At 40.1% G+C, this 22,803-nt stretch overlaps 1 protein-coding gene across 1 annotated transcript in view; it reads left to right on the forward strand.

The window, feature by feature from the left end:
• Positions 1-844: 844 nt before the first annotated feature.
• Positions 845-22,803, forward strand: part of DHX9 (DExH-box helicase 9) — a 54,108-nt gene continuing 32,149 nt past the window's right edge. Inside the window, exons 1-5 of the mRNA XM_082702876.1 lie at positions 845-1,004; positions 4,660-4,792; positions 5,462-5,602; positions 20,917-21,031; positions 22,011-22,123. Of these exons, the coding sequence (XP_082559002.1) occupies positions 4,682-4,792; positions 5,462-5,602; positions 20,917-21,031; positions 22,011-22,123 (480 nt within the window). The 5' untranslated portion in view covers positions 845-1,004; positions 4,660-4,681. The remainder of the gene's footprint in view (positions 1,005-4,659; positions 4,793-5,461; positions 5,603-20,916; positions 21,032-22,010; positions 22,124-22,803) is intronic.

A 22,803-nucleotide genomic window follows, 5' to 3' on the forward strand; every position in this document is an offset into this window, starting at 1 on the left:
GTCTTTCTCTGATGATTTTACTCTTAATCGAAGACTGCAAACACATGAAGAAAATAAGAGTAAATGCCAAACTGTTATTTGGACTTCAGGAGCAACAGAGTTTTAAAGGGGTTGATCCCTATGAGCTCGAATTGAGAAAAAAAAAAAAAAAAAGGCAATAAAAAGTGAAAAATCAGGATGGATAAGGTATGATGGGCCCAGACAATTGAATCTCTGAAAACAACCCCAACTGGAAGTATTTTGTATTGTTGCCTTTATGGGAAGCACTACAGTTCAAAAATGTAACAATGAGTACTACAATAGCTAAAGATACAAATTATTCCGGAGGTTCTGGAGACAAAGCTTATCCACAAACACAAACACTGCACGTTTTATCCACTCATCCAGCTGGTTTTTACCGAGCTGTTAAGAGGCGCCACACACTGCAGTGAGTGGCCTCAGCTAGCCAGGCAGGTTTCCTGCCTTCACTGAGCTTTCTTTTAGAAGATGTCGGCATTAGACTATCTGAATCTCTACAATAACAAGACCTATTGAACACCAATTCTGTGCCAAGTACTCTTCACAGCACCTAAGATTTCCGGCTCCGTCTTCTACCCTTTATCTAACATCAGAGGGAGGTCCCCATGATAGAAGCTAAGAAATTTTTTGGTACGTCAAATGCTTGCGGTCCCCACGGCTCAAAAACGTTCAAAAGCAAGGAACAAGGGAAGAATCCCGCCTGGAGCGCAGCAGGCCCAGCGCTGCAGATCTCCCCGGCGACCGCATGCGCCGCGGGGACAAGGTGGCTGCGGCCCCGCCCCTCCCTCCGGGCGCCCTCCGCCCTAAACTCGCTTCGTGCGCATGCGTACGCGCACCGACCCCACCCCCCTGGCGCCGCCGTCGGAGCCATTTCTCCGCCGCCTCCACGCGAGCTGCGGTGTGTTTGCCGGGTGTTTCTGACGAAGGCCGCGGCCACCGGCGGTCCTGAGAGGGCTGTGTTCTCGGACGCCAGGAAGCGGACGCCGGTAGGGGAGAGACGTCTTTGCTACCCGTTGAGGGGCGTGGGGCTCCGCGCTCCCGCAGCCGGGCTTTGTTGCGAAGCGCGGGCGGCGGTGGCGGGTGGGGGAAGGGGCGAGGCGGCCGCCGGGTTCCCGGATTGCGGGCTGCGTGCTGCTCGCCGCGCCACGCCTGCGCTGCCCGAGCCCGCGGTGTAGACCCGTTCCCCCCAAGCCCCCCCCCCCCCCCCAGCAATGGCCAGTTCTCTTGTCCGAAGCAGCCAGACCCCACTTCCTCCTCCGGCCTGCGCGCGGCCGAGGCGCTGTTGCCGCCGAGTGAAAGGGGGTGCATGGCCGGGTGGGGAGCCCGCGGTGACGCCACACACACCTCGGGCCCTTCATCCATTCATTCCGGCCACAAAGACCAGGCGCCGTCCTGCGGGCTCGGTGGTGGGGCCGTAACCACGTAGGGGCGCAGCCTTTCCCCTCCCGCGCGCAGGTTTCGGTGGTGGTGGTGGGAGGTGACGGGGAAACAAACGTCCGCAGGTTCAGTAAAAGGATTGAGGAAATGAAGCTCGTCAGGGGAGAAAGCTAGTTTCGCCATGGTCGCAAGGGAAAGCGTTTCCGAGGAGGTCGACTGTGTAGCTGATACGTGGGCCCTGAGGTCGAGAATGCGTCAGCTCGGAAGATGCGGGGAGGGGGGGGGGAGCAGAATGGCAGAGGCAAGAAGGGATTAGCGCTTGAGAACGGAGACTGGGAAGGAACAAAGAAGGCCATCTTAGCGGAGTATGGTGAGAGGAGTGACGAAAATGGAGTTTCGGGCGGTCAGAGTGGAGACGGGGATCTAGATCTAGAGATCCAGAACGTTATTGCAGCCGTCCAGGGTGCGGTAGTGGTGGCCGGGATGGAGAGAAGCGAATGGATTGGAAACCTGTTCGGGAGGCAGAATTGCGTGTAGGTCCGGAGTCAGACTACCTGGCTTGGAATTCTGGGTCTCCCCGTTAAGAGCTCTCTGTCGTCTCTGGGGCAAGGTATTCTTTGTCTCCGTTTATTCATCCGGAAAGGGGGAGAATAATAATAGTCTTTTCAAGACCTGTACCCCTAGGGCAAATAATACATTAAATGTTAATAAAAATAATAACCACAATAAAGTTAACTTAAAAATGCTAAAAAAATAATAGTCTTATCTGTATAAGTATTGTAAGGGTTAAGGAAAATAGAGGATCCTCTAAGGTTACCGCCTGGGGCATGCTGAGGGTTCTCCCAAGGGGATAGCTGTGGAGGATCTGGAGGGAGTGTACGACTCCCAAGTTGTGGCAGGAGTAGCTTGGTGGATGGCGGTGCCATTTCGGGAGAGGGAAACACTTGGTCTGAGGGAAGAAGGAACAGGTTTGGGAGGAAACTTAAATTTTTACGGAGGTGTCAGGTTAGCATTTGCTCTTGAGTGCTGTGGTTGAATGAATTTGATTTTGGAGCTTAAGGAGAAAAGATTTTGTTAAGTTTGCAGTATTTATTTGGACACTGAATATAATGGAGTTAGATGAGACTGCCTAGGAAGGAAGGAATTTGATCGTGTAGTCCCTTCATATTTCATGGTGCTCATTCTTCTTGAGGTCTTGTTTTTTTAACTATTAAGGGGTGGAGTCTGCAGATCGATAGGAGCTTTCCTCAGCTTTTCAGTTAAAAGGATTTCCGCAGGGTTAGGCTGGGGTCCGGTTTTAGGATAGATTTAAGTGCTAACAAAATGCACTGAACAGAAGACAAAGGTTTAATGCTAGTAATAGGGTTTCTTCTCAAAGAAGACCAATTTTTTTTGCATATTTTTTCTGGATCTTGCCTTTTTTTTTTTTTTAAATAAAATTTACTTATTTTTGAGAGAGAGAGAGTTCATGTGTGTGCTGTGGGGAGGAGGAGAGGGACAGTGAAAGAGAATCTCCAGCATACTCCCCATTGAGCATGGAGCCTCACACTGGGCTTGATCCCACAACCAGGAGATCATGACCATAGCCGAAATAAAAAATCAGAGGCTTAACTGACTGAGCCACCCAGGCACCGTTCAGATATCTTGCTTTTAATTTAGATTCGGATTTTAGACTCATAGGCTCCATATCTTTTGGTATATTTATTTTATTTATTTATTTATTTATTTATTTTTAAGATTTTATTTATTTATTTGAAAGAGAGAAATCACAAGTAGATGGAAAGGCAGGCAGAGAGAGAGAAGGAAGCAGGCTCCCCGCTGAGCAGACAGCCCAATGCGGGACTCGATCCCAGGACCCTGAGATCATGACCTGAGCTGAAGGCAGCGGCTTAACCCACTGAGCCACCCAGGCGCCCCTCTTTTGGTATATTTATAAACTAGATTAGAGGGAGAGGGCCAACAAGTATGGTATGGTACACACCAAGAAAACTTAATATCCTCAAATTTAAATGAATAGCAGGACCTAAACGAGAGATTTGGTACTTAACAGGTTGGTGTTCCTAGTACTGAATACTTACTGTATTTGGACTTAGTGCAGTAATATATAGTGTACGACTTTGAGGCTAGCCTACTAGGAGATGTCTCAGAATGAGAATAAACTCTGATTTACACACAAAGTGATTGATGACCGTTTCTCAGTATAGTAGTTTGAATTTATGCCTCCACAGTGGGATAAGGTTAAGGAAAATTAAACTTTCTATGCCCTTGTTTCTTGCTCTGTAGAGAGACAGTAATGGTATTTACCATATAATTTTATCTCCCATTATTTGAGGATTAAGTGAGTTAACACATAAGGTGCCTCTTTTAAAAGGTCGGACATTACATAGATTTTTATTTTTTTAAGATTTACTCATTTTGAGAGAGCATGAGTGCCCATGGGTTGGGGGTAGGGGAGAGGGAAAGAGTCCTCAAACTGACTCCCCTCCTAGCCCTGAGGCAGAGCCTGACACTGGGCTCAGTCCCAGGACCCTGAGATCATGACCCCAGCTGAAATCCAGAATCAGCCACTCAACTGACTGAGCCATCTGTGCACCTCACAAAAAATGTTTTAAGAAAAGATGGGGGGGGCGCCTGGGTGGCTCAGTGGGTTAAGCCGCTGCCTTCGGCTCAGGTCTTGATCTTAGGGTCCTGGGATCGAGCCCCGCATCGGGCTCTCTGCTCAGCAGGGAGCTTGCTTCCTCCTCTCTCTCTGCCTTCCTCTCTGCCTACTTGTGATCTCTCTCTGTCGAATAAATAAATAAAATCTTAAAAAAAAAAAAAAAAAAAGAAAAGGTCAGGTGTACTTGGGTGTCTTAGTTAAGCATCCAACTTTTGATGTGGACACAGGTAGTGATCTCAAGGTCGTGAGCCTTCCGAGCCCTCAGGCTTCAGGCTGAGCTTAAGATTCTCTACCTCTCTCAAAAAAAAAAGTTAGAATCACTTGTAGTCACCCAGAGATCACATTTTGAGGGTTATTTCTTTTTTAGTCTTGATTTATGCATATATACTTTTATGTAGTTCAAATCGTGTAGTTTTGTGTCCTACTTTTTTGTATAATGTCATAGGATTATGTCAATTATGTCATTAAAATTTTGTTATAAGCAGTTTTAATAGCAGCATTGTAGAATAGCATGTGTTTAACCTAGATTTTCAGTTAATTCCAGGTATTGGTCACTTGCATTGTTTGCTTTTATAAATAATGTGATTTAACTTTTGTTTTCTTAGGTTGGAAGAAGACACTTGAATCATGGGTGATGTTAAAAATTTTCTGTATGCCTGGTGTGGCAAAAGGAAGATGACTCCATCCTATGAAATTAGAGCAGTGGGGAACAAAAACAGGCAAAAATTCATGTGTGAGGTACTACAGAATGCAGTTTACATTTATGTGATTTTTTTTTTTTTTTGCACTTATTTTGGTGTTAAGAAAACTGTTTTCTGTTAGGAAACTGTGTTTTATGTTCTTTATTGTTGCTTGCCTGCTCTTTTGTTTCATTATAAATCACTTCCAAGTGAGCATTACTTTTAAAACAATCTGATAGGTAAATAATTAGAACGTGTATCTTCCTCAGCTTCCACAGTACCAATAGTGCAGATAAGAAAAGTTGGATCAACTGTTTCAGTTTTACTATTTTCTGTAGAAAGTGGAGCAATTCTTTATTGCTTAAAGTCAAATTGCTTAAAATAAATGCAAATGGAAAGCTTGTTCTTGGGTCTTCTAAAATCAGATTTTAATGTGGAACATTCTGTTATAGAAGAAGAGAATATTTGAAGCACATAAATTAATGTTGTTTTCAGATTAGTTTATCAATGGACTGCACAATTCAAGCTTTTTCATAAGTCAACTTATAAATTTTCTTAGTTGTGTTATTTTTAGTGTTTTTGTGGAGTATATCTTCAACATTTAACTGTTGAACATTTAACTGTTTATCTCTTAATGGCCTATTGAATTACATATTTTTTAAGTCTCAGAATTAACCCAGGTCAATTTCCTCTAATACTTTTTTTTTTTTTTTTTGGACTGTTAAAGGTTCGAGTGGAAGGTTATAATTACATTGGCATGGGCAATTCCACCAATAAAAAAGATGCACAAAGCAATGCTGCCAGAGATTTTGTTAACTATTTGGTTCGGATAAATGAAGTAAAGAGTGAAGAAGTCCCAGCTGTTGGGGTAAGTACTTAGGCAAGCCAAGTCCCTGGGTTGAGTTCCTGAAGATTTTGATTTTAGTCTGATTATGTACCTGACTTGTGGGCTTGGGAAATTCCTTTAATCTCTGTGTCTTGTGGTTTTGTATATTTCATTCATTTATAAACTGAATGAATGTCATGTTCTGTGTACTTCCAAAGAAAACTTTTTTTAAAAAAAAAAAGATTTATTTATTTATTTAACAGAGATCACAAGTAGGCAGAAAGGCAGACAGAGAGGAGGAAGCAGGCTCCCCGCTGAGTGGAGAGCCCCATGTGGGGCTCTATGTGGGGCTTGATTCTGGGACCCTGGGATCATGACCTGAGCCCAAGGCAGAGGCTTTAACCCACTGAGCCACCCAGGCGCCCTAAAGATAACATTTTAAACAATATAAAAATGAGGAAAACTTGAAGACACGGTGTTTACTCCCATTGATAATTCCTTATTACAGCAGAAAGAACATTCTATTTTCTACAATGGCATATCATTCTTGTGTTTTTGATACCATGATTACTTCAATGATATTGTATAAGTATGCAGCAGACTCCTTTCTAGTACTCTTTTTTTAGAGTTTAACTTTATTTCTCATTTAATTAAAAAGTGAAAATTTGAGTTTTCACAAAGATGAATTCTTAACAATATAAAAAGATTCACATTATGATTTAAGTAAATACCTAAGGTAACTTAAATGAAAGATTGAGTGTTTGTAAAACCTTTAGGAATAATATCTGTTTTGGTTTTAACAATTTATTTTCATCGTGTTTGTATTCTGACTTATTTATAAAGGTTGATATAAATGTTTTATTTTCTTCCATTTCTTCCATTGCTTTGACCCAGAAGTTAGGAGACTTACTCTCTAGTATATTGTACCACTAGATAATTGCAGTTGTTTGGCCCATATGCAAAATAAAGGGATTGGACAAGGTGATCTTGGAGATTCTTTATAGCTATGAAAAGAATGTTGAAAATATCTTTCAAATACTTGGAACATTGGCATTTTACTTCATCTGTTATGACCTGTTCTGTATCTTTTAGCCTCTTCCCTCTTTCTTAATGTGTAGGTTTACTCAGGACAAATTCTTATTTTTTATGTGGAAATTTTTTTTACCTTCTGTCCCACATATTTTCACTAGAGGTAGAATTCTAGTTTGCCAGTCCCCTTTTCTTTTAGCACTTGTTTTCATCCATTGTTACCTGATGAGAAGTTAATTATGACCAAATCATTTCCCTCTATATGTAACGTGTTATTTTCTTTAGCTGCATTTATGTTTTTCTTTGGTTTCCAGCAGTTTGACTATGATGTGACTAGGTGTGGTTTTCTTTGTACTTACCCTGCTTGGAATTTGCTGAGATTCATAGTAAATCTATGTCTTTTACCAAACTTGGGGAATCTTTGGCTGTTATGTTTTCAAATATTTTTGCTTTCTTTGTTCTCTTCTCTGACTTTTGGGACTCATATGGTAAACTTTTGTGTATTATCCCAAAAGTCTCTGCGGCTCTTTATTTTTCTTTCTGTTCTTCAGAGTGAATGACTTCTCTTGCTTATCTTCAAGTTCATGGGTTATTCTCTCTCAACTCCCTTTTGCTCTTGTCAGTCCATCCAATTAATTTTTTATTTCATATATTGTCTTTTTTGTTTCCAGAATTAACAGATGGTGGTTGTTGTTTGTTTGTTTTTCAAGAGATTTTATTTCTCTGGTGGCATTTCTTACTGTTTCATTCATTATAAGCATGTGTTCATAATACGAATGAATTTTACGTCATTGAGCATAGTTATAATAGCTGTGTTAAAATTCTTGACTAAATCTGACATCTGGGTCATCTCAGGTTGGGTTCTTTTGATTGTATTTTCTCTTGAGATTTGTTTACCTTCTTCTCTGTATGTTTTGGATTATATCTTTGGCATTGTGATAATTATATTCTAGAGACCCTAAATAATGTTATATTTCTCAAAAGATTGATTTTGTACTGTCAAGCAATTTGTTTGGTTGGACTCCTATGGCAGACACTTATCTTTTGGATAAGAGCTCAAACCTCATTTCAGTTTTCTGATCCCTTGCTAGGGAGCTTGGAATTTGTCTTGTACATGTGTTGTTCAGGGGTTAGCCAGTGATTTGGGCAGAGTTTATACACAGAATTTGAGATTCTTCCTTTTTTCTTTCCCAGGATTGCCTTCTCATTTTCTAACAGCCGTAGTTTCCCCAAGCTTGCATTCTCTGATTGTTTAGGCCAGAAAAACTGGGTTTTCTTTAGAGTTTTAACTGTCTCACATGGTCTTCCCTTAGGCTAAAAGCCATAGTAGACTGGAATTACAGCCTTTGCTATTCCTTACTTTCTCATTTCAATTTTGATGAAGCTTCCAAGAATGAAGCAAACTGAACTGAGTCAACTTCTGAAGATAAAACTTAAAAGAAGTTACTGGGAGCTGCTAATTTATATTATGACTGCTTCTTAAAATTTTGTTCATGGATCTGATAAAATCTAGATCTCTTAATATTTTTAAGGCCAAGCCCCTAGGGGGCTTTCAGTTTTTGCTTATACACAGCTCACTCTTTGTAGATAATTAAGCTGAAGAAGCCTGGGAATAAAGTTTGAAATAAGGTTAATAAAGTTCTTTGCATACCAAAAAATAAACTGTCTTGTAGGCAGCATATAGGTGGTTCATGTTTTTTTTATCCAATCATTCACTGTTGTTTGATTGGAGAATTTAGTTCATGTACATTTAGTTACTAATAAGTGTGTGCTTACGCCATTCTGTTCATTGTTCCCTAGCTATTTCTCTAGTTTCTATCTCTTCCTTTTCTTCCTTTCTTTGTGATTTGAGGATTTTCTTTGTGGTATGCTCATACTCCTTTTTCTAATGTGTATTTCAGATTTTTGCTTTGTGATCACCATTATACTTACATGTAACAGTGAATATTGTTAATGTTTTAAGTCAGTAACTTAAGTTCTAAAGCACAGCATTTTTACACCCCTCACAGGATGTTCTGTATCTTTGGTATGATAGTTGACATATTTTTTAATTTTGTGTATCCTTTAGTTATTAAAATCAGTTAATTTTATTATTTTTGTTTTTTAACAAATATAGTAATTTTTAAATATTAATTTTTAGTTTAAAAATATTAATTTTAAATTAAAATTAATTTAAAAATTAAATTAGTAAAAATAGTATTTTTACTATTTTTGTTCTTAACCTTCAGACTAGTTTTATAAGTAATTAACCTATTACTTTTATTATATATTAGCTTTTCCACTGAGGTTTATTCTTTCATATTTCTTCTTGTTATCAGTAAGTGCCCTTTGTTTATGGTAGAGAAGTTTTTTATTTTTTATTTATTTATTTTTTAAAAGATTTTATTTATTTATTTGACAGAGAGAAATCACAAGTAGATGGAGAGGCAGGCAGAGAGAGAGAGACAGGGAAGCAGGCTTCCTGCTGAGCAGAGAGCCCGATGAGGGACTCGATCCCAGGACCCTGGGATCATGACCTGAGCCGAAGGCAGCGGCTTAACCCACTGAGCCACCCAGGCGCCCAAGAAGTCCTTTTATTTTATTAATTTATTTTATTTTATTTTATTTATTTATTTTTTTTTTAAGATTTTGTTTATTTATTTGACAGAGAGAGATCACAAGTAGGCAGAGAGTCAGGCAGAGAGAGAGAGGGGAAGCAGGCTCCCCGCCGAGCAGAGAGTCTGATGTGGGGCTCCATCTCAGGACCCTGAGATCATGACCTGAGCTGAAGGCAGAGGCTTAGCCCACTGAGCCACCCAGGTGCCCCAAGAAGTCCTTTTAAAAAGATCTCTTTTATTTGAGAGAGAGCACAAGCAGGGGAAGCTGCAAAGCGAAAGGGAGAAGCAGGCTCCCTGCTAATCCTCAGTCCCAGGACTCTGGGATCATGACCTGAGCCGAAGGCAGACAGTTAACTGACTGAGCCACCCAGGTGGCCCAAGAAGTCCTTATAATGTTTCTTGTAAGGCAGGTTTAATGGTAATGAATTATTATAGCATTTGCTTGTCTGGGAAACTATCTCTCTCTCCTTTGGTTCTGAATGATGACTTTGCCAGGTAACGTATGTTCTTGCTTGGAAATTTTTTTCCAGCACTTTGAGTATATCATGCTACTCCCTTCTGGTCCACAGTTTCCGCTGAAAAATCTGCTCATGGATGGGGATTCCCGTGTGTGTAATGAGATATTTCTCTTTTGCTCCTTTTTATTTTCTCTCCTTTCTTTACTTTTTGGCATTTTAATTATGATGTGTCTTGGTTTGGGTTTCTTTGCATTCGTTTTTATAACTATCCAGGCTTCCTGGATCTGGTTGTCTGTTTTCTTTCTCAGGTTAGGAAAGTTTTCAGTCATTTTTTTCTTCAAATAAAATTTCTGTCCCTTCTCTCTCTCTCTTTCCGTCTTTTTGAAACAGTGATATTTTTCTGTAAGTCCCTTAAGGTATCAACATTTTTTGAGTTCCACCCCTGGCTTTGACTGAACTGATCCTTTCTTTTCCATCTGGTCTGCTATTTAACCTCTCTAGTGTGATTTTTTTTTTTCAGTCCAGTTACTATTTTTTTTTCATTCTCTGTGACTTCTCTAATTGGTACTTTCTTATATTTTCCATCTCTTTGTTGAAGTTCTGTGTTCATACATTCTTCTCCCCAGTTTGGTGAACATCTTTATGACCGTAATTTTAAAGTCTTTATCAGATAAATTACATAGTTCAATTTCATCAAGGTTTTATCTATTTCTTTCATTTGAAATATATTCTTGTTTCATTTTGTTTATGTTGGTTTCTACTTCTCCCAATTCTTGAAGGAGTGGCCTCATGTAGGAGATGAACTTTTTGTTTAAGGCGCAACCCAGCTCTTTGCTGTTTCTTTTTTTTTTTTTTTTTTAAGATTTTATTTATTTATTGACAGAGATCACAGGCAGGCAGAGAGAGAGGAGGAAGCAGGCTCCCTACTGAACAGGGAGCCTGATGCGGGGCTTTGATCCCAGGACCTGGGATCATGACCTGAGCTGAAGGCAGAGGCTTTAACTCACTGAGCCACCCAGGCGCCCCTCTTTGCTGTTTCTTAAACGTCTGTGCTTGTCCAAGCTGATCTGTTGTATTTTTAATAGCTCCTAGTAGTTAAGGATGTGCTAATAAGATCACTCAGTGTCCCAGAGAGTAGGATCTCAGCACCTAGATTCAGGCAGACTAGAAGCCTGACCCTCAGGCAGTAGCTTTTAAAAGTATGTGACTATATATATGGTTCTGAGGTGCCAAAAGCATAAGCCCTGCTGGCCACCAGAGCCAGGTAATCTAGAAGTGTTCCCTGGGCAGCAGTTGCAAATATTTGGGCTCCAGATGAGTGTATAATTTCCTTTTTTGGGGATACACCAATAAGCTAGAAGAAGGCAGAGGAAGATCACCAAGATGACATCTATAGTGTACGTTCCTTCAGAGCAGCTGCATAGGCAGTGTGTGCCAAACTTGAAGCCTGCCTCTTTCTCACTGTACAGTCCCTGGTGTTGGTAACCTGCCAAGAACTGTTGACATAGTCCCATGGGACTTTGCATTCCCAAGAATGCAAGCCCCTCTGGCCCTCCCAGAGCCAGGTGATTGAGGGCATCCCTGGATGTTAGCTGCAAAAAGCAGATGCATGTAAAGCTTTCATTCAGGAGACACTGGCACTCTGGAACACAGAATGAGATAGCACGTTCCCTCAGAGGTCTCTGGAAAGGATAACAGTCAGCCCTTAGGTGCCTATTTGATTAGAAGCCTACTCCTCAGACCACAGTCATGATAATGAGCTACAAATAGGCCTCCTTCACAGAAAGACAGCTCCTGGGTATGATATGGTATGATAGCTGTTTAAAGAGCTATCTTCAGTAAACACGGTATAACATATACACTTGTCAGATCACTATGTTATACACCAGAAACTAATATAATATCATATGTTGACTGTACTAAAAAAATTAATAGAAAAAAAGAATGCTTTCTCCATTGGTTATAGTCTTGTGGGACCCAGGAGTGTAAGCACACTGGCCACCTGAGCCAGGCAAAGTAGAGGTGTCCCCTGGCAGCCGTCATGAAATTTGGAGCCACAGACAGGTTCTTGAGCTCCTTCCTTCCTTTCTTTCTTTTTTTTATTTTTTTTATTTTTTTAAAGATTTTGTTTATTTATTTGACAGAGAGAGAGAGAGAGAGAGAGACAAGACACTGTGAGAGAGGGAACACAAGCAGGGGGAGTGGGACAGGGAGAAGCAGACTTCCAAAGGAGCAGGGAGCCTGATGCAGGACTCGATCCCTGACCTGAGCCCCCAAGGCAGATGCTTAACAGCCAAGCCACCCAGGCGCCCCTGAACTTTTTAAAGGGTAATGCTGGTTATTACAGTCCTGTGTGACAGGAACACAAGCTTCCCTGGCCTCCAGAGCCAGGTGATAAAGAGGCATCCCCTGTGCAGCAGCCCCCCAAATTGGGGCACCACACACATGTAAACCTTCTTTTCTAGGAGTAACTGGTGCTGTGAAGCATGAAAAGATAGTTCCCACTGGTCTCCATTCCTGGGTAGTGTTCCAGCAGACTTCTAGATGTGTTTTTAAAGTAGATGCCTGTGCCTTGGGCCAAGATTTTAATAAAGCTGGTGTCTCCTTCACTTTAAGTGTGGGTTTAGTTGGCTGCTTCTGAGCTGGGCTTTGGGACAAGGGACTCCCAAGCACATAAGCACTTTCAGAGGCTTTTTACAGATTGCTGCTATGTGGGTCTCGGAGTATAAACTCTGTTGGTTTTTAAAATTAGGTGTTCTGGACACTTGCTTCAAGTGTATATATATTAAATATTGAGGGTTGAATTCTTTGCTCATCAGGGAGGAGTTCCAGATTGAGTTCCCACCTGGCTGTGGGTTGCCACATCTGAAGTGGGGTTTATGGCAAGATTGCTCCAGCTTCCTACCTTGTAGGGTAGGATGTGTTTTTTTGTTTTGTTTTGTTTTGTTTTGTTTAAAGATTTTATTTATTTATTTGACAGAGATTACAAGTAGGGAGAGAGGCAGACAGAGAGAGAGAGGAGGAAGCAGGCTCCCTGCTGAGCAGAGAGCCCGACGTGGGGCTCCATCCCAGGACTCTGGGATCATGACCTGAGCCGAAGGCAAGGGCTTTAACCCACTGAGCCACCCAGGCGCCCCAGGATGTGTTTTTTGATGTGTTTTTTTCCCCCTTCTTTGCCTGATACGTAGTCATCACTCAGCTAGCTTTTAGATTTTTTTTTTTTAAAGATTTTATTTATTTATTTGATAGAGATCACAGGCAGGCAGAGAGACAGGCAGAGAGAGAGAGAGAGAGAGAGAGGAGGAAGCAGGCTCCCCGCTGAGCAGAGAGCCCGATGTGGGACTCGATCCCAGGACCCTGAGATCATGACCCGAGCCGAAGGCAGAGGCCTAACCCTCTGAGCCACCCAGGCGCCCATTAGATTTTTTTTTAATTTCAGAAACTGTTTGCATATGTAGCTGTAGACTCAGTGTGTCTGTGAGGAAGTAGGTTCAGGATCTTCCTACATCACTATCTTGAACCAGAATGCTTGGTAGCCTAAAAAAAATAATAGTTTAACTTGATATGCATTTCTTCTGTTATTTAGTAAATGGAATATTTCTTTATGATGTTCACCCGAATTTTTTTTTTTTTTTTTTTTTTTTTTTTTTTTTGAGAGAGAGAGAATGTGTGCACGTAAGTGGGAGGGAGAGTTTAGCCCGGAGCCTGATATGGGCCTGTCTCACAACCCTGAGATCCTGACCTGAGCTGAAATCAGGAATTAGATGCTTAACCAACTGAACCACCCAGGCGCACCTAATTTTCTTTATTTGAGTTGTCTGTTGATTTATCTATCAGCTCATGTTTTATTAATTAGGTATATTATGTATATAAGTTCTAGACTTAAATGTTTTTACAGTGTTTAATACATACTAATTACAGAAATTTGGCAGAACATACAAATTGTAAAGGCAACATAAATGAATTATGTTCTTGCCATTAGTTTTGTTTTTGCTTTGATATTTATTTATTTATTTATTTATTTAGAGATTTTATTTATTTATTTGTTAGAGAGTGCACATGGGTACAAGCAGGCAGAGTGGCAGGCAGAGGCAGAAAGAGGGAAGCAGGCTCCCCGTTGAGCAAGGAGCCGGATGTGGGACTTGATCCCACGACCCTGGGATCATGACCTGAGCCAAAGGCACCAGCTTAACCAACTGAGGCAGCTTAATCAACTGAGCCACCCAGGCGTCCCTGCTTTGATATTTAAATGTGAATTTTAATTGATAAAATACATGTTGCATATACTATTTTATAACCTGTTTGTTTCACTTAATGTAGTAGTACATTTTTCAGATCATTAGATTTTCCTTAGAGCCAAGGTTATATACTACCATACACTTTTAATACCCTCTTCTTTTTTAATACCAGTAGACTTAACAATGTTTCAGGTATAAAGTACGATTCAGCAGTTTCATAACATCGTGTCCTGGTCATCAGGACAAGTGTACTCCTTTACCCCATCACCTCTTTTCACCCATTCCCCCCCCCACCACCTACCTCTCCTCTGGTAATCATGAGTTGGTTTTCTGTAGTTAAGAGTCTGTTCTTGGGCCCCTGGGTGGTTCAGTCAATTAAGTGTCTGTCTTCAGCTTCCGTCATGATCTAAGCATACTGGGATTGAGCCCACATCAGGCTCCTTGTTCAGCAGGGAGTTTGCTTCTCTGTCTTCCTCTGCCCCACCTTACCCCTCTTGTGCTTTCTGCCTCTCACGCGCTCTGTCTCAAATTAATCTTCAAAAAAAAAATCTGTTTTTCTGGTTGTGTCCCCTCCCCGTTTTATCCTTTGCTCCTTTATTTTGTTTCTTAAATTCCACATACAGAGTTTTTTCTGTATCTCTGCTATTGCCATTTTAATTACTGTATGTTGTAGAACTCCTTTGATTGATTTTGTTGGGGGGATCTCTGCGTCTTCTGGATCTAGATATCTGTTGCCTTTCCCAGATTAGGAAAGTAATCTGGTTATTTCTTCAAGTAAATTTTCTGCCCCCTTTTCTCTCTGGGATCCCTGTAATGTGAATGTTATTTCTGCTTGATGAAGTCACTGAGTTCCCTGAGAGTCTCCTCATTTTGCATAATATTTTTTTCGCTCATTTGTTCTCCTTGATTACTCTGCATTACTCTTGTCTTCTTGTTCATTGATTTGTTCCTCTGCTTCATCCAGCCTATTCCATCAAGTGTATTTTAGTATATGTGCTGCCAAAGCGAGCACCATCAAGTGTATTTTTTTTTTTTTAAGATTTTTATTTATTTATTTATTTATTTGACAGAGAGAAATCACAAGTAGGTAGAGAGGCAGGCAGAGAGAGAGAGGAGGAAGCAGGCTCCCTGCCGAGCAGAGAGCCCATGCGGGACTCGATCCCAGGACCCTGAGATCACGACCCGAGCCGAAGGCAGCGGCTTAACCACTGAGCCACCCAGGCGCCCCATCAAGTGTATTTTTAATTTCATTTATTGTGTTCTTCATCTCTGATTGGTTCTTTATGTTTTCTGTCTTTCTTAAGGGTTCTCACTGATGTCCTCCACTCTTTTCTCAAGTTCATTGAGTATCTTTATGATCATTACTTTAAAGTCTCGATCAGACATGCTACTTATATCTGTTTTATGTCTCTTGCTGTGGTTTCCTCCTGTTTCATTTGTGACATACTTCTCTGAGTCCTCATTTTGCCTACCTCTGTGTATGTTTCTTTGTGTTAGGAAAGTCAGCCACATCTTTTGATCTTGAAAGTAGTGGGCAGAATATGCCCTTTTAATAAGGTGGCACTGGCCCTTCTCCACAGGGGATGTGCAGCCATCATGGAGACCGAACTGGCAGGGGCTGTTCCACAAAGTGTCTGGAGGCAGGTGGTTAATACCCTTTTGCCTCTACCTTCATCTTTAGTTAATCAAGAAATATGAAAAAGAAAATCCTTCCTGTTTAGTTCAGGCTGATGTCACAAAGTACCATAGACTGGTGGCTTATAAACAACAGAAACATCCTCACACTCCAGGAGGCTGGAAAGTGTAAGATTTAGGTTCTGGCTGATTTAGTGTCTGGTGAGAGCACACTTCTGGTTCATGAAAGGCGCTCTCACTATATCCTCACCTGGTGGAAAAGGTAGGAGAACTCTCTTTTTTTTTAAGCCACCATTTCCTTTTATGGGGCCCCCCTTGTGACCTAATCGCTTCCCAAAGGCCCCACCTCCTAATACTATCATATTGGAGTCTAGGATTTCAAAATACTAATTTTGGGGAGACAGAAGCATTCCATCATAATACCTAATGTCACTGAAAACCAGGAAGTTATCCCATTCATACATCTCAAGATGAAGAAGTTTATGGCAAAAGAGAATGAGGTAGATAGAACAGGATTTTGGACCTGGAGTGGGCAAGGTGGTAGAAAGGAGGACAAGTCATCACTGTTGTTGCCCACAGTTTTGTTTTTTCCTGGGATTTGGCTATTGGGACTGTCCCTATAGTATAAGCTGTACTTCGCCTTCACAGTCCTAACCTTGGAAGAGCACTGTGCTTCATGTTACATGTTATCTGTATAAAATCTTTCAATCAGAAAGATTGAAAGTAAAGACATAGTAAAGCTATACCAGGCAAATGAAGTACAAAATAAAAGAAGCAGTGTAAATATCAAAGTAATCTTCAAGGAAGAAAGCAGAAAAGACAAATACTAGTTCACAGTATATACCTATCTACCTAATATTAGAAATGCTAATGTGTATATTGACACAACTAAAATTGTAATGTGAGAAAGTAGCAAAAAATCCTAAACATAAGGAAATTTAAACACTTGGTTCTAAATGAAAATTATAAATTATGGACTATTTAGGTAACAATGTCAAAACTCTGTAAGGCCAAAGGAATTATCATTTAGTCAAAGGAAATCTCAAATACTTTCATTACTGCACAAGAAATAGTTTTTTAGATTAGTAAATGGATAATTATTTTTTTTAAACTGGTAATTTTCTTTTTTTTTTTTTTTTTTTCTTAAAGATTTTATTTATTTATTTGACAGACAGAGATCGTAAGTAGGCAGAGAGGCAGGCAGAGAGAGAGAGGAGGAAGCAGGCTCCCTGCTGAGCAGAGAGCCCGATGCGGGGCTCGATCCTAGGACCTGAGCCGAAGGCAGCGGCTTAACCACTGAGCCACCCAGGCGCCCTAAACTGGTAATTTTCAACTCAAGAAAATAAAACTGAGCAGGCAGAAATTAATAGAGATAAAATGAGAAATTACAGAATTAAAAATAAAATTCGTGAGTAAAAATCTTAAGTAACTGTAAAAGATAAATAGGCCATCCTAAGTCTAAGAAAATTGTAAATAACTGTAGATTCATAGTCCTGTATCAAAAACCCATGTGGTAAGATAGATTTGAGAATTCCAAATTTTTATTTTATTTATTTTTTATTTTTTTAAAAGATTTTTTTAATTTACTTGACAGAGAGAGATTACAAGTAGGCAGAGAGGCAGGCTGAGAGAGAGGAGGAGGAGGAAGCAGGCTCCCCGCTGAGCAGATAGCCTGATGCGGGACTTGATCCCAGGACCCTGAGATCATGACCTGAGCCGAAGGCAGCAGCTTAACCCACTGAGCCACCCAGGCGCCCCGAGAATTCCAAATTTTTAATATTTTCGAGAAGTAATATGGTACACATGCCGTTATCTTATAATATCTCCAGCAAATCTGAAGCAAAATCTGGTAATCTTTCTTGCTTTGTCATGTTAATGAGTTCTTAAGAGAAAAGTAACTGTCTACTCAGTGGTTGACCTAATACAGGTTTAAAACAAGCATTTGAGGGGTGCTTGGGTGGCTCAGTCAGTTAAACATCTCCCATCTTCCCTGGTCATGATCTCAGGGTTCTGCAATCAAGCCCCAGCCCCACGTGGGGCTCCGTGCTCAGCAGGGAGTCTGCTTCTCCCTCTCCCTGTACCCCTCCCCCCAGTTCTTACTTGCATGAGTGTGGTCTTTCATAAATCTTTTTTTTTTTAATTTTAATAAAATGAAATACTTATTACCAATAAAGAACTTAGGAAGTGGAGTAGAAAAGTACTTCTTGACATGTTGAAAAGTATCATAAAAAAAAAAGTAGGTGTGCCTGGCTGGCTGAGTTGATGGACCATACAACTCTTGATCTCGGGGTGCTGAGTTTGAGCCCTATTTGGATGTAGAGGTACCTTAAAAACAAACTCTTTTTTTTTTTTTTTTAAAGATTTTATTTATTTATTTGACAGAGAGAAATCACAAGTAGATGGAGAGGCAGGCAGAGAGAGAGAGAGGGAAGCAGGCTCTCCGCTGAGCAGAGAGCCCGATGCGGGACTCGATCCCAAGACTCTGAGATCATGACCTGAGCCGAAGGCAGCGGCTTAACCCACTGAGCCACCCAGGCGCCCTTAAAAACAAACTCTTAAAAAATAATTAAAGGGCGCCTGGGTGGCTCAGTGGGTTGAGCGGCTGCCTTCGGCTCGGGTCATGATCTCAGGGTCCTGGGATCAAGTCCCGAATCGGGCTCCCTACTCGGCGGGGAGCCTGCTTCCCTCTCTCTGCCTGCCTCTCTGTCTACTGTGGTCTCTCTCTGTCAAATAAATAAGTAAAATCTTTAAAAAAAAAAAAAAAATTAAAAATATATTAAACACTATACTAAAAGCAGGTCATAGAGCAGTGCTGTTCAAAATGTTAGGTGGTCATAAATACATAAATGCATCACATTTAGAAATATTAAAGGAATTTTTGTACAAAAATTGTTTCCAGTGGATTAGGGGAAAGAAAGGTAGTATGGTACACATAATTCTTCATTGCAGATAGTTTGAGATGCATTGAACTAGGGGAATTTCTGTAAAGTTAAGACCAATCATATCACCACCAATGCTGTAAATAAAAAAATAAGAGGGATATGTAATATAAGAGGAAAAAATGAAGTGTAAATATTATAAAGAAAAGGAAAAAATCCTGTTCACTGTAATAATGAAAATTACAAAGAATCTTAAGAGTATATAGTTTGTGGGGCGCCTGGGTGGCTCAGTGGGTTAAAAGCCTCTGCCTTCGGCTCAGGTCATGGTCCCAGGGTCCTGGGATCGAGTCTTGTATCAGGCTCCCTATTCATTGTGGAGTTTGCTTCTGTCTCTCCCTTGCTCCTTCTCTTGCTCTTATTCACTCTCTCAAATAAATAAAATCTTTAAAAAAAAGAAAAGAAAAATTAATTAAAAATAATTGCTGAAAATAGCCAAGAGTAATAACTGGTCTGCATATTAATAAAGAATTTTAATTATTGTAAGATTATAGTAATTATATTTACATGACACTATCTCCAAAATGAAATAGATGAAAATAATGCAGAACAGGTCCTGGACATTTTTTGGTAGAAAGGCCATTTTTTGGTAGGTATCGCAGGCAGAAACTAGATTGCATTACAGAAGCAAAAACAAAATGCCTTTTTGGGCAGTAAGCATTTATAAAGTGAAAAAAGAAAAAGGACAACAGAAATTATTTACAACTTGTATGACAAAGAGTGAAGTAGGAAGTGATGTGATTTAAAGCTTGGGCTGAATTAGCTTGAGGTAGAAGAGATACTACCTTCACGGAGGCCAGCAAGGCAACAGACAGGCTACTCCTAAAATTGAGTTTGTAGTGGTAGGCAAAAAATTGAAGGTTCCGCTTTCCTCTGTCACAGAGACTCTTCGTTTTCATAGCTCCGGCTCCCAAGCTCAATATGTACAACAAGATACTCAAGAAATAATTAAATCAAATTGTAGGTGGGTAAAAGGAAAATGAGCTCAGAAACATTCATTAGGCCTGGAAAAAAGAGGAATTAGACAGGTGTTTAGATCTTTACCTGTGTGGCTTTTGTCAGGTTAACTGAATTTGAGTATCTGGGCCACTGTGCTGAGTACCATAAGTGATAGAAAGGCCATGGGCAGGCTGGAGACTGTCTTCTGATCAGGAAGGAGTCATTGATAGTTTTTGGAGAGGAGAATACTGTGATCAAATAAGCGGCTGCCTTTGGCTCATGTCATGATCGTGGGTCCTGGGATCTTCCCACTGAGCAGGGAGCCTGCTTCTCTCTCTCCTCCTGTCTCTCCTGCTCCCTCTGCTTGTACTGTCTCTGACAAATAGAATCTTAAAAAAAAAGAAAAAGAAAATGTTGATGCTTTTTGACCCAGGAATTTCACTTAAGCAAATCTTTCCTGAAAAGAATAAGCCAACGTAAAGTACAGAGGGTTTATGGCAGTGTTTTATAATTTAAGGTTCGCTACAAGCTAAATGTTCATCAACATGGTATTGTTAGAGTTATATGTACTACATCTATACAGTGCAGTAATAAGTCATTAAAATTCATGTAGATTATTAATCTTTAAAGAAGTAGAAGATGTGGAATGCCTGGGTGGCTCAGTTAAGCATCTGCCTTCAGCTCAGGTCATAGAGCCCCCCACATTGGGCTCCCTGCTCAGTGGGGAGGCTGCTTCTCCCTCTCCCTCTGCCTCTGCCTCTGCCTTCCCCCCTCATCCTTATAGGTGTGTGCATGTGCGCTCCCTCACCTCTAGCATGTTCTCTCAGATAAATCTTTTTTTAAAAAGTAGATTTATACTATTTTACATCTTGGACGTGGCATTCTCCCTGGAAATATCTCCTCTTTGTACTCTTCATTGTTGTCCTCACTTTTCCATATCTCTTCATTTATGTGTGGTTTTGCCAGTTCACTTTATTTAAATAGTGATTTTGCACAGTCCCCTATTTCTCTCCTTCATTTTTTTTCTGTAGTAGTGTATCATACTTGACATATTATGTGTTTATTCATTATTTAGTTCTGTAAGAATTAGAACATAGCTATTTGAATATAGCTCTAAGTACAGAATATCTGTCTCTTTTGTTAATTTTATTCTTAGTATCCAGAACAGTGTTTACTCTATAGAAGGTTCCTAACAGATCGTTCTTGAATGTGGAATGTATTTATAAAGCTACTAAGTGGAAAAACGTTAACTATACACCATAAACCAACCCCACTTTTTGTGGAAAACTGTATTTGCTTACACATTACACATATAAAATCTCCAGGTGGAGAAGTATGAGTAATTTTTACTATCCTTATTCTTTTCTGCTTCAAGTAAGAGCATAATAGTTTATAAACATTGAAAACAAAGATGTTAATATTATGGGGTTAAGAACGGGTCACACATGGGCCTTCTTTAAGTATAAGAACATGTGCTAGTTCCTAGTAAAATTACTGATCCTGCCTTGATGTTTCCTCTTGCAGGTAGCACCTCCTCCACCCCCACTTACTGATACACCTGACGGCACAGCAACTCCTGGTGGAGGTTTACCCACAACCATGGGAGGGCCTCTTCCTCCACATTTGGCTCTTAAAGCAGGTAAGGGGTTTGATTGTGTGTGTATGATGCGGTAAGATACACGTGATCCTTCTTGGTCTTCATCTCTTTCTCATTTGGATAGGAAGATAACTACATTGAACTCTTAATGTTGAGACATCCGAGGGCCTTCATAAATTTGCAAATACCAACAGTGATTTCTCATACGAAGTGCAATGTAGCTTAATTCCTTACTTTCATTAGCTTTTACTAATTTTTATTTCTGGATAGATTTTGCACTAGGGCTAGAATATTTGATTAAAGGGTCTTATTTACTGCCCTTTCTTGTTTCTAACTTATTTCTACCAAATATATTGTAGACGTACACCTTGTGCATCCAAGGTATTACTGAATTCTGTATATTATCAAAGCTTTTCTTGGTCTGCCCCAGTATAGGATAGATTAACTTGGATCTTGGTCAAGATACTTAAGTCTTAGATCCAGTATTTATGAAATGAGATTAACAGTAGTATTTATTTCACAAGATTGTTGTGAGGAATAAATTTTTTAAAAAGCATGTCATAGACTCAGTAGAGTTAATAATCAGGCAGTATTAGGTATCTTTAGTTACTCTGCTTTCTTACCAAAGTTCAACATTTTCTTAGACCTTTTCAGCTTCTTATCCCTATCACTTGTGCTAACAAGTTTCTCTCAAGGTCCTATTTAGGAAGGAAGCAGTTTGAACAAATTTAATCAGTTATCAAGTTTAATCAACTTAAAAATGTATGCTAGATTGTCAGTCACTTATGATCATTGCTAGTAGCTCTCCTCTACATACCAGCCTTGAGATTATCAATTTAGACCTATATTTCAGTCAAACACTTTTCAAGAAAGTCATGAAGATTTGGGGCACATTTCCAAATAATTGAAACTTGGGCTTTCTAGTTACTAGATTGCCAAAATCTAAAAATAATGTTTAAAATATTTAGGTTCTTCCTACAGTTCGATTCATTAAGAGAACAATTATTTTCTTTCCTTACAGAAAATAATTCTGGAATTGGGGCCTCTGGTTATGGTCCTCCCGGGCCCACCTGGGATCGAGGGGCCAACTTGAAGGATTATTATTCAAGAAAGGAGGAACAAGAAGTACAAGCGGTAAGGCTATCATATCACCCTTTGTGACATACCCAGGATTGTCCCTTACTACCTGGTTCACTGCAAGACTTAAGATATTCACAGCTTAATAATTTTTTTTTTTTAAAGATTTTATTTACTTATTAGACAGAGATCACAAGTAGGCAGAGAGGCAGGCAAAGAGAGAGGAGGAAGCAGGCTCCCTGCAGAGCAGAGAGCCCGATGCGGGGCTCGATGCAGGCTCGATGCAGGGCTCCATCCCAGGACCCGGGGATCATGACCTAAGCCAAAGGCAGAGGCTTTAACCCACTGAGCCACCCAGGCGCCCCTCACAGCTTAATAATTTGGTGATTGTTCTAAGTCATTGTTTGAGGCTACTTATTCACACAAGACAACATAAACCTAAGCTATCCATTAAATCTGGTCTCTAGAATTGCCTGTGAAACAGCGGGTATTTTTCTTGTGGTAAAATGTGTCCTCATCTGTGCACAGGAAATTGTAATTACCTTAGTAAACCTTATTTCATGAGCACTTAAAAATGTCTTCATAAATATACATTAATATAGAATATAATTATATAGTATAATTATTAATTATATATTATAATTATATAAACATTAATATAATAATAAATATATTAAATATACATTATCTATTAACTTGTTTGTACAATGGGATCACCAGATGCAGTAAAAACTAAT

Source organism: Mustela nivalis (assembly GCF_964662115.1).
Source record: "Mustela nivalis genome assembly, chromosome: 16".
In the NCBI taxonomy this organism is placed as follows: domain Eukaryota; kingdom Metazoa; phylum Chordata; class Mammalia; order Carnivora; family Mustelidae; genus Mustela; species Mustela nivalis.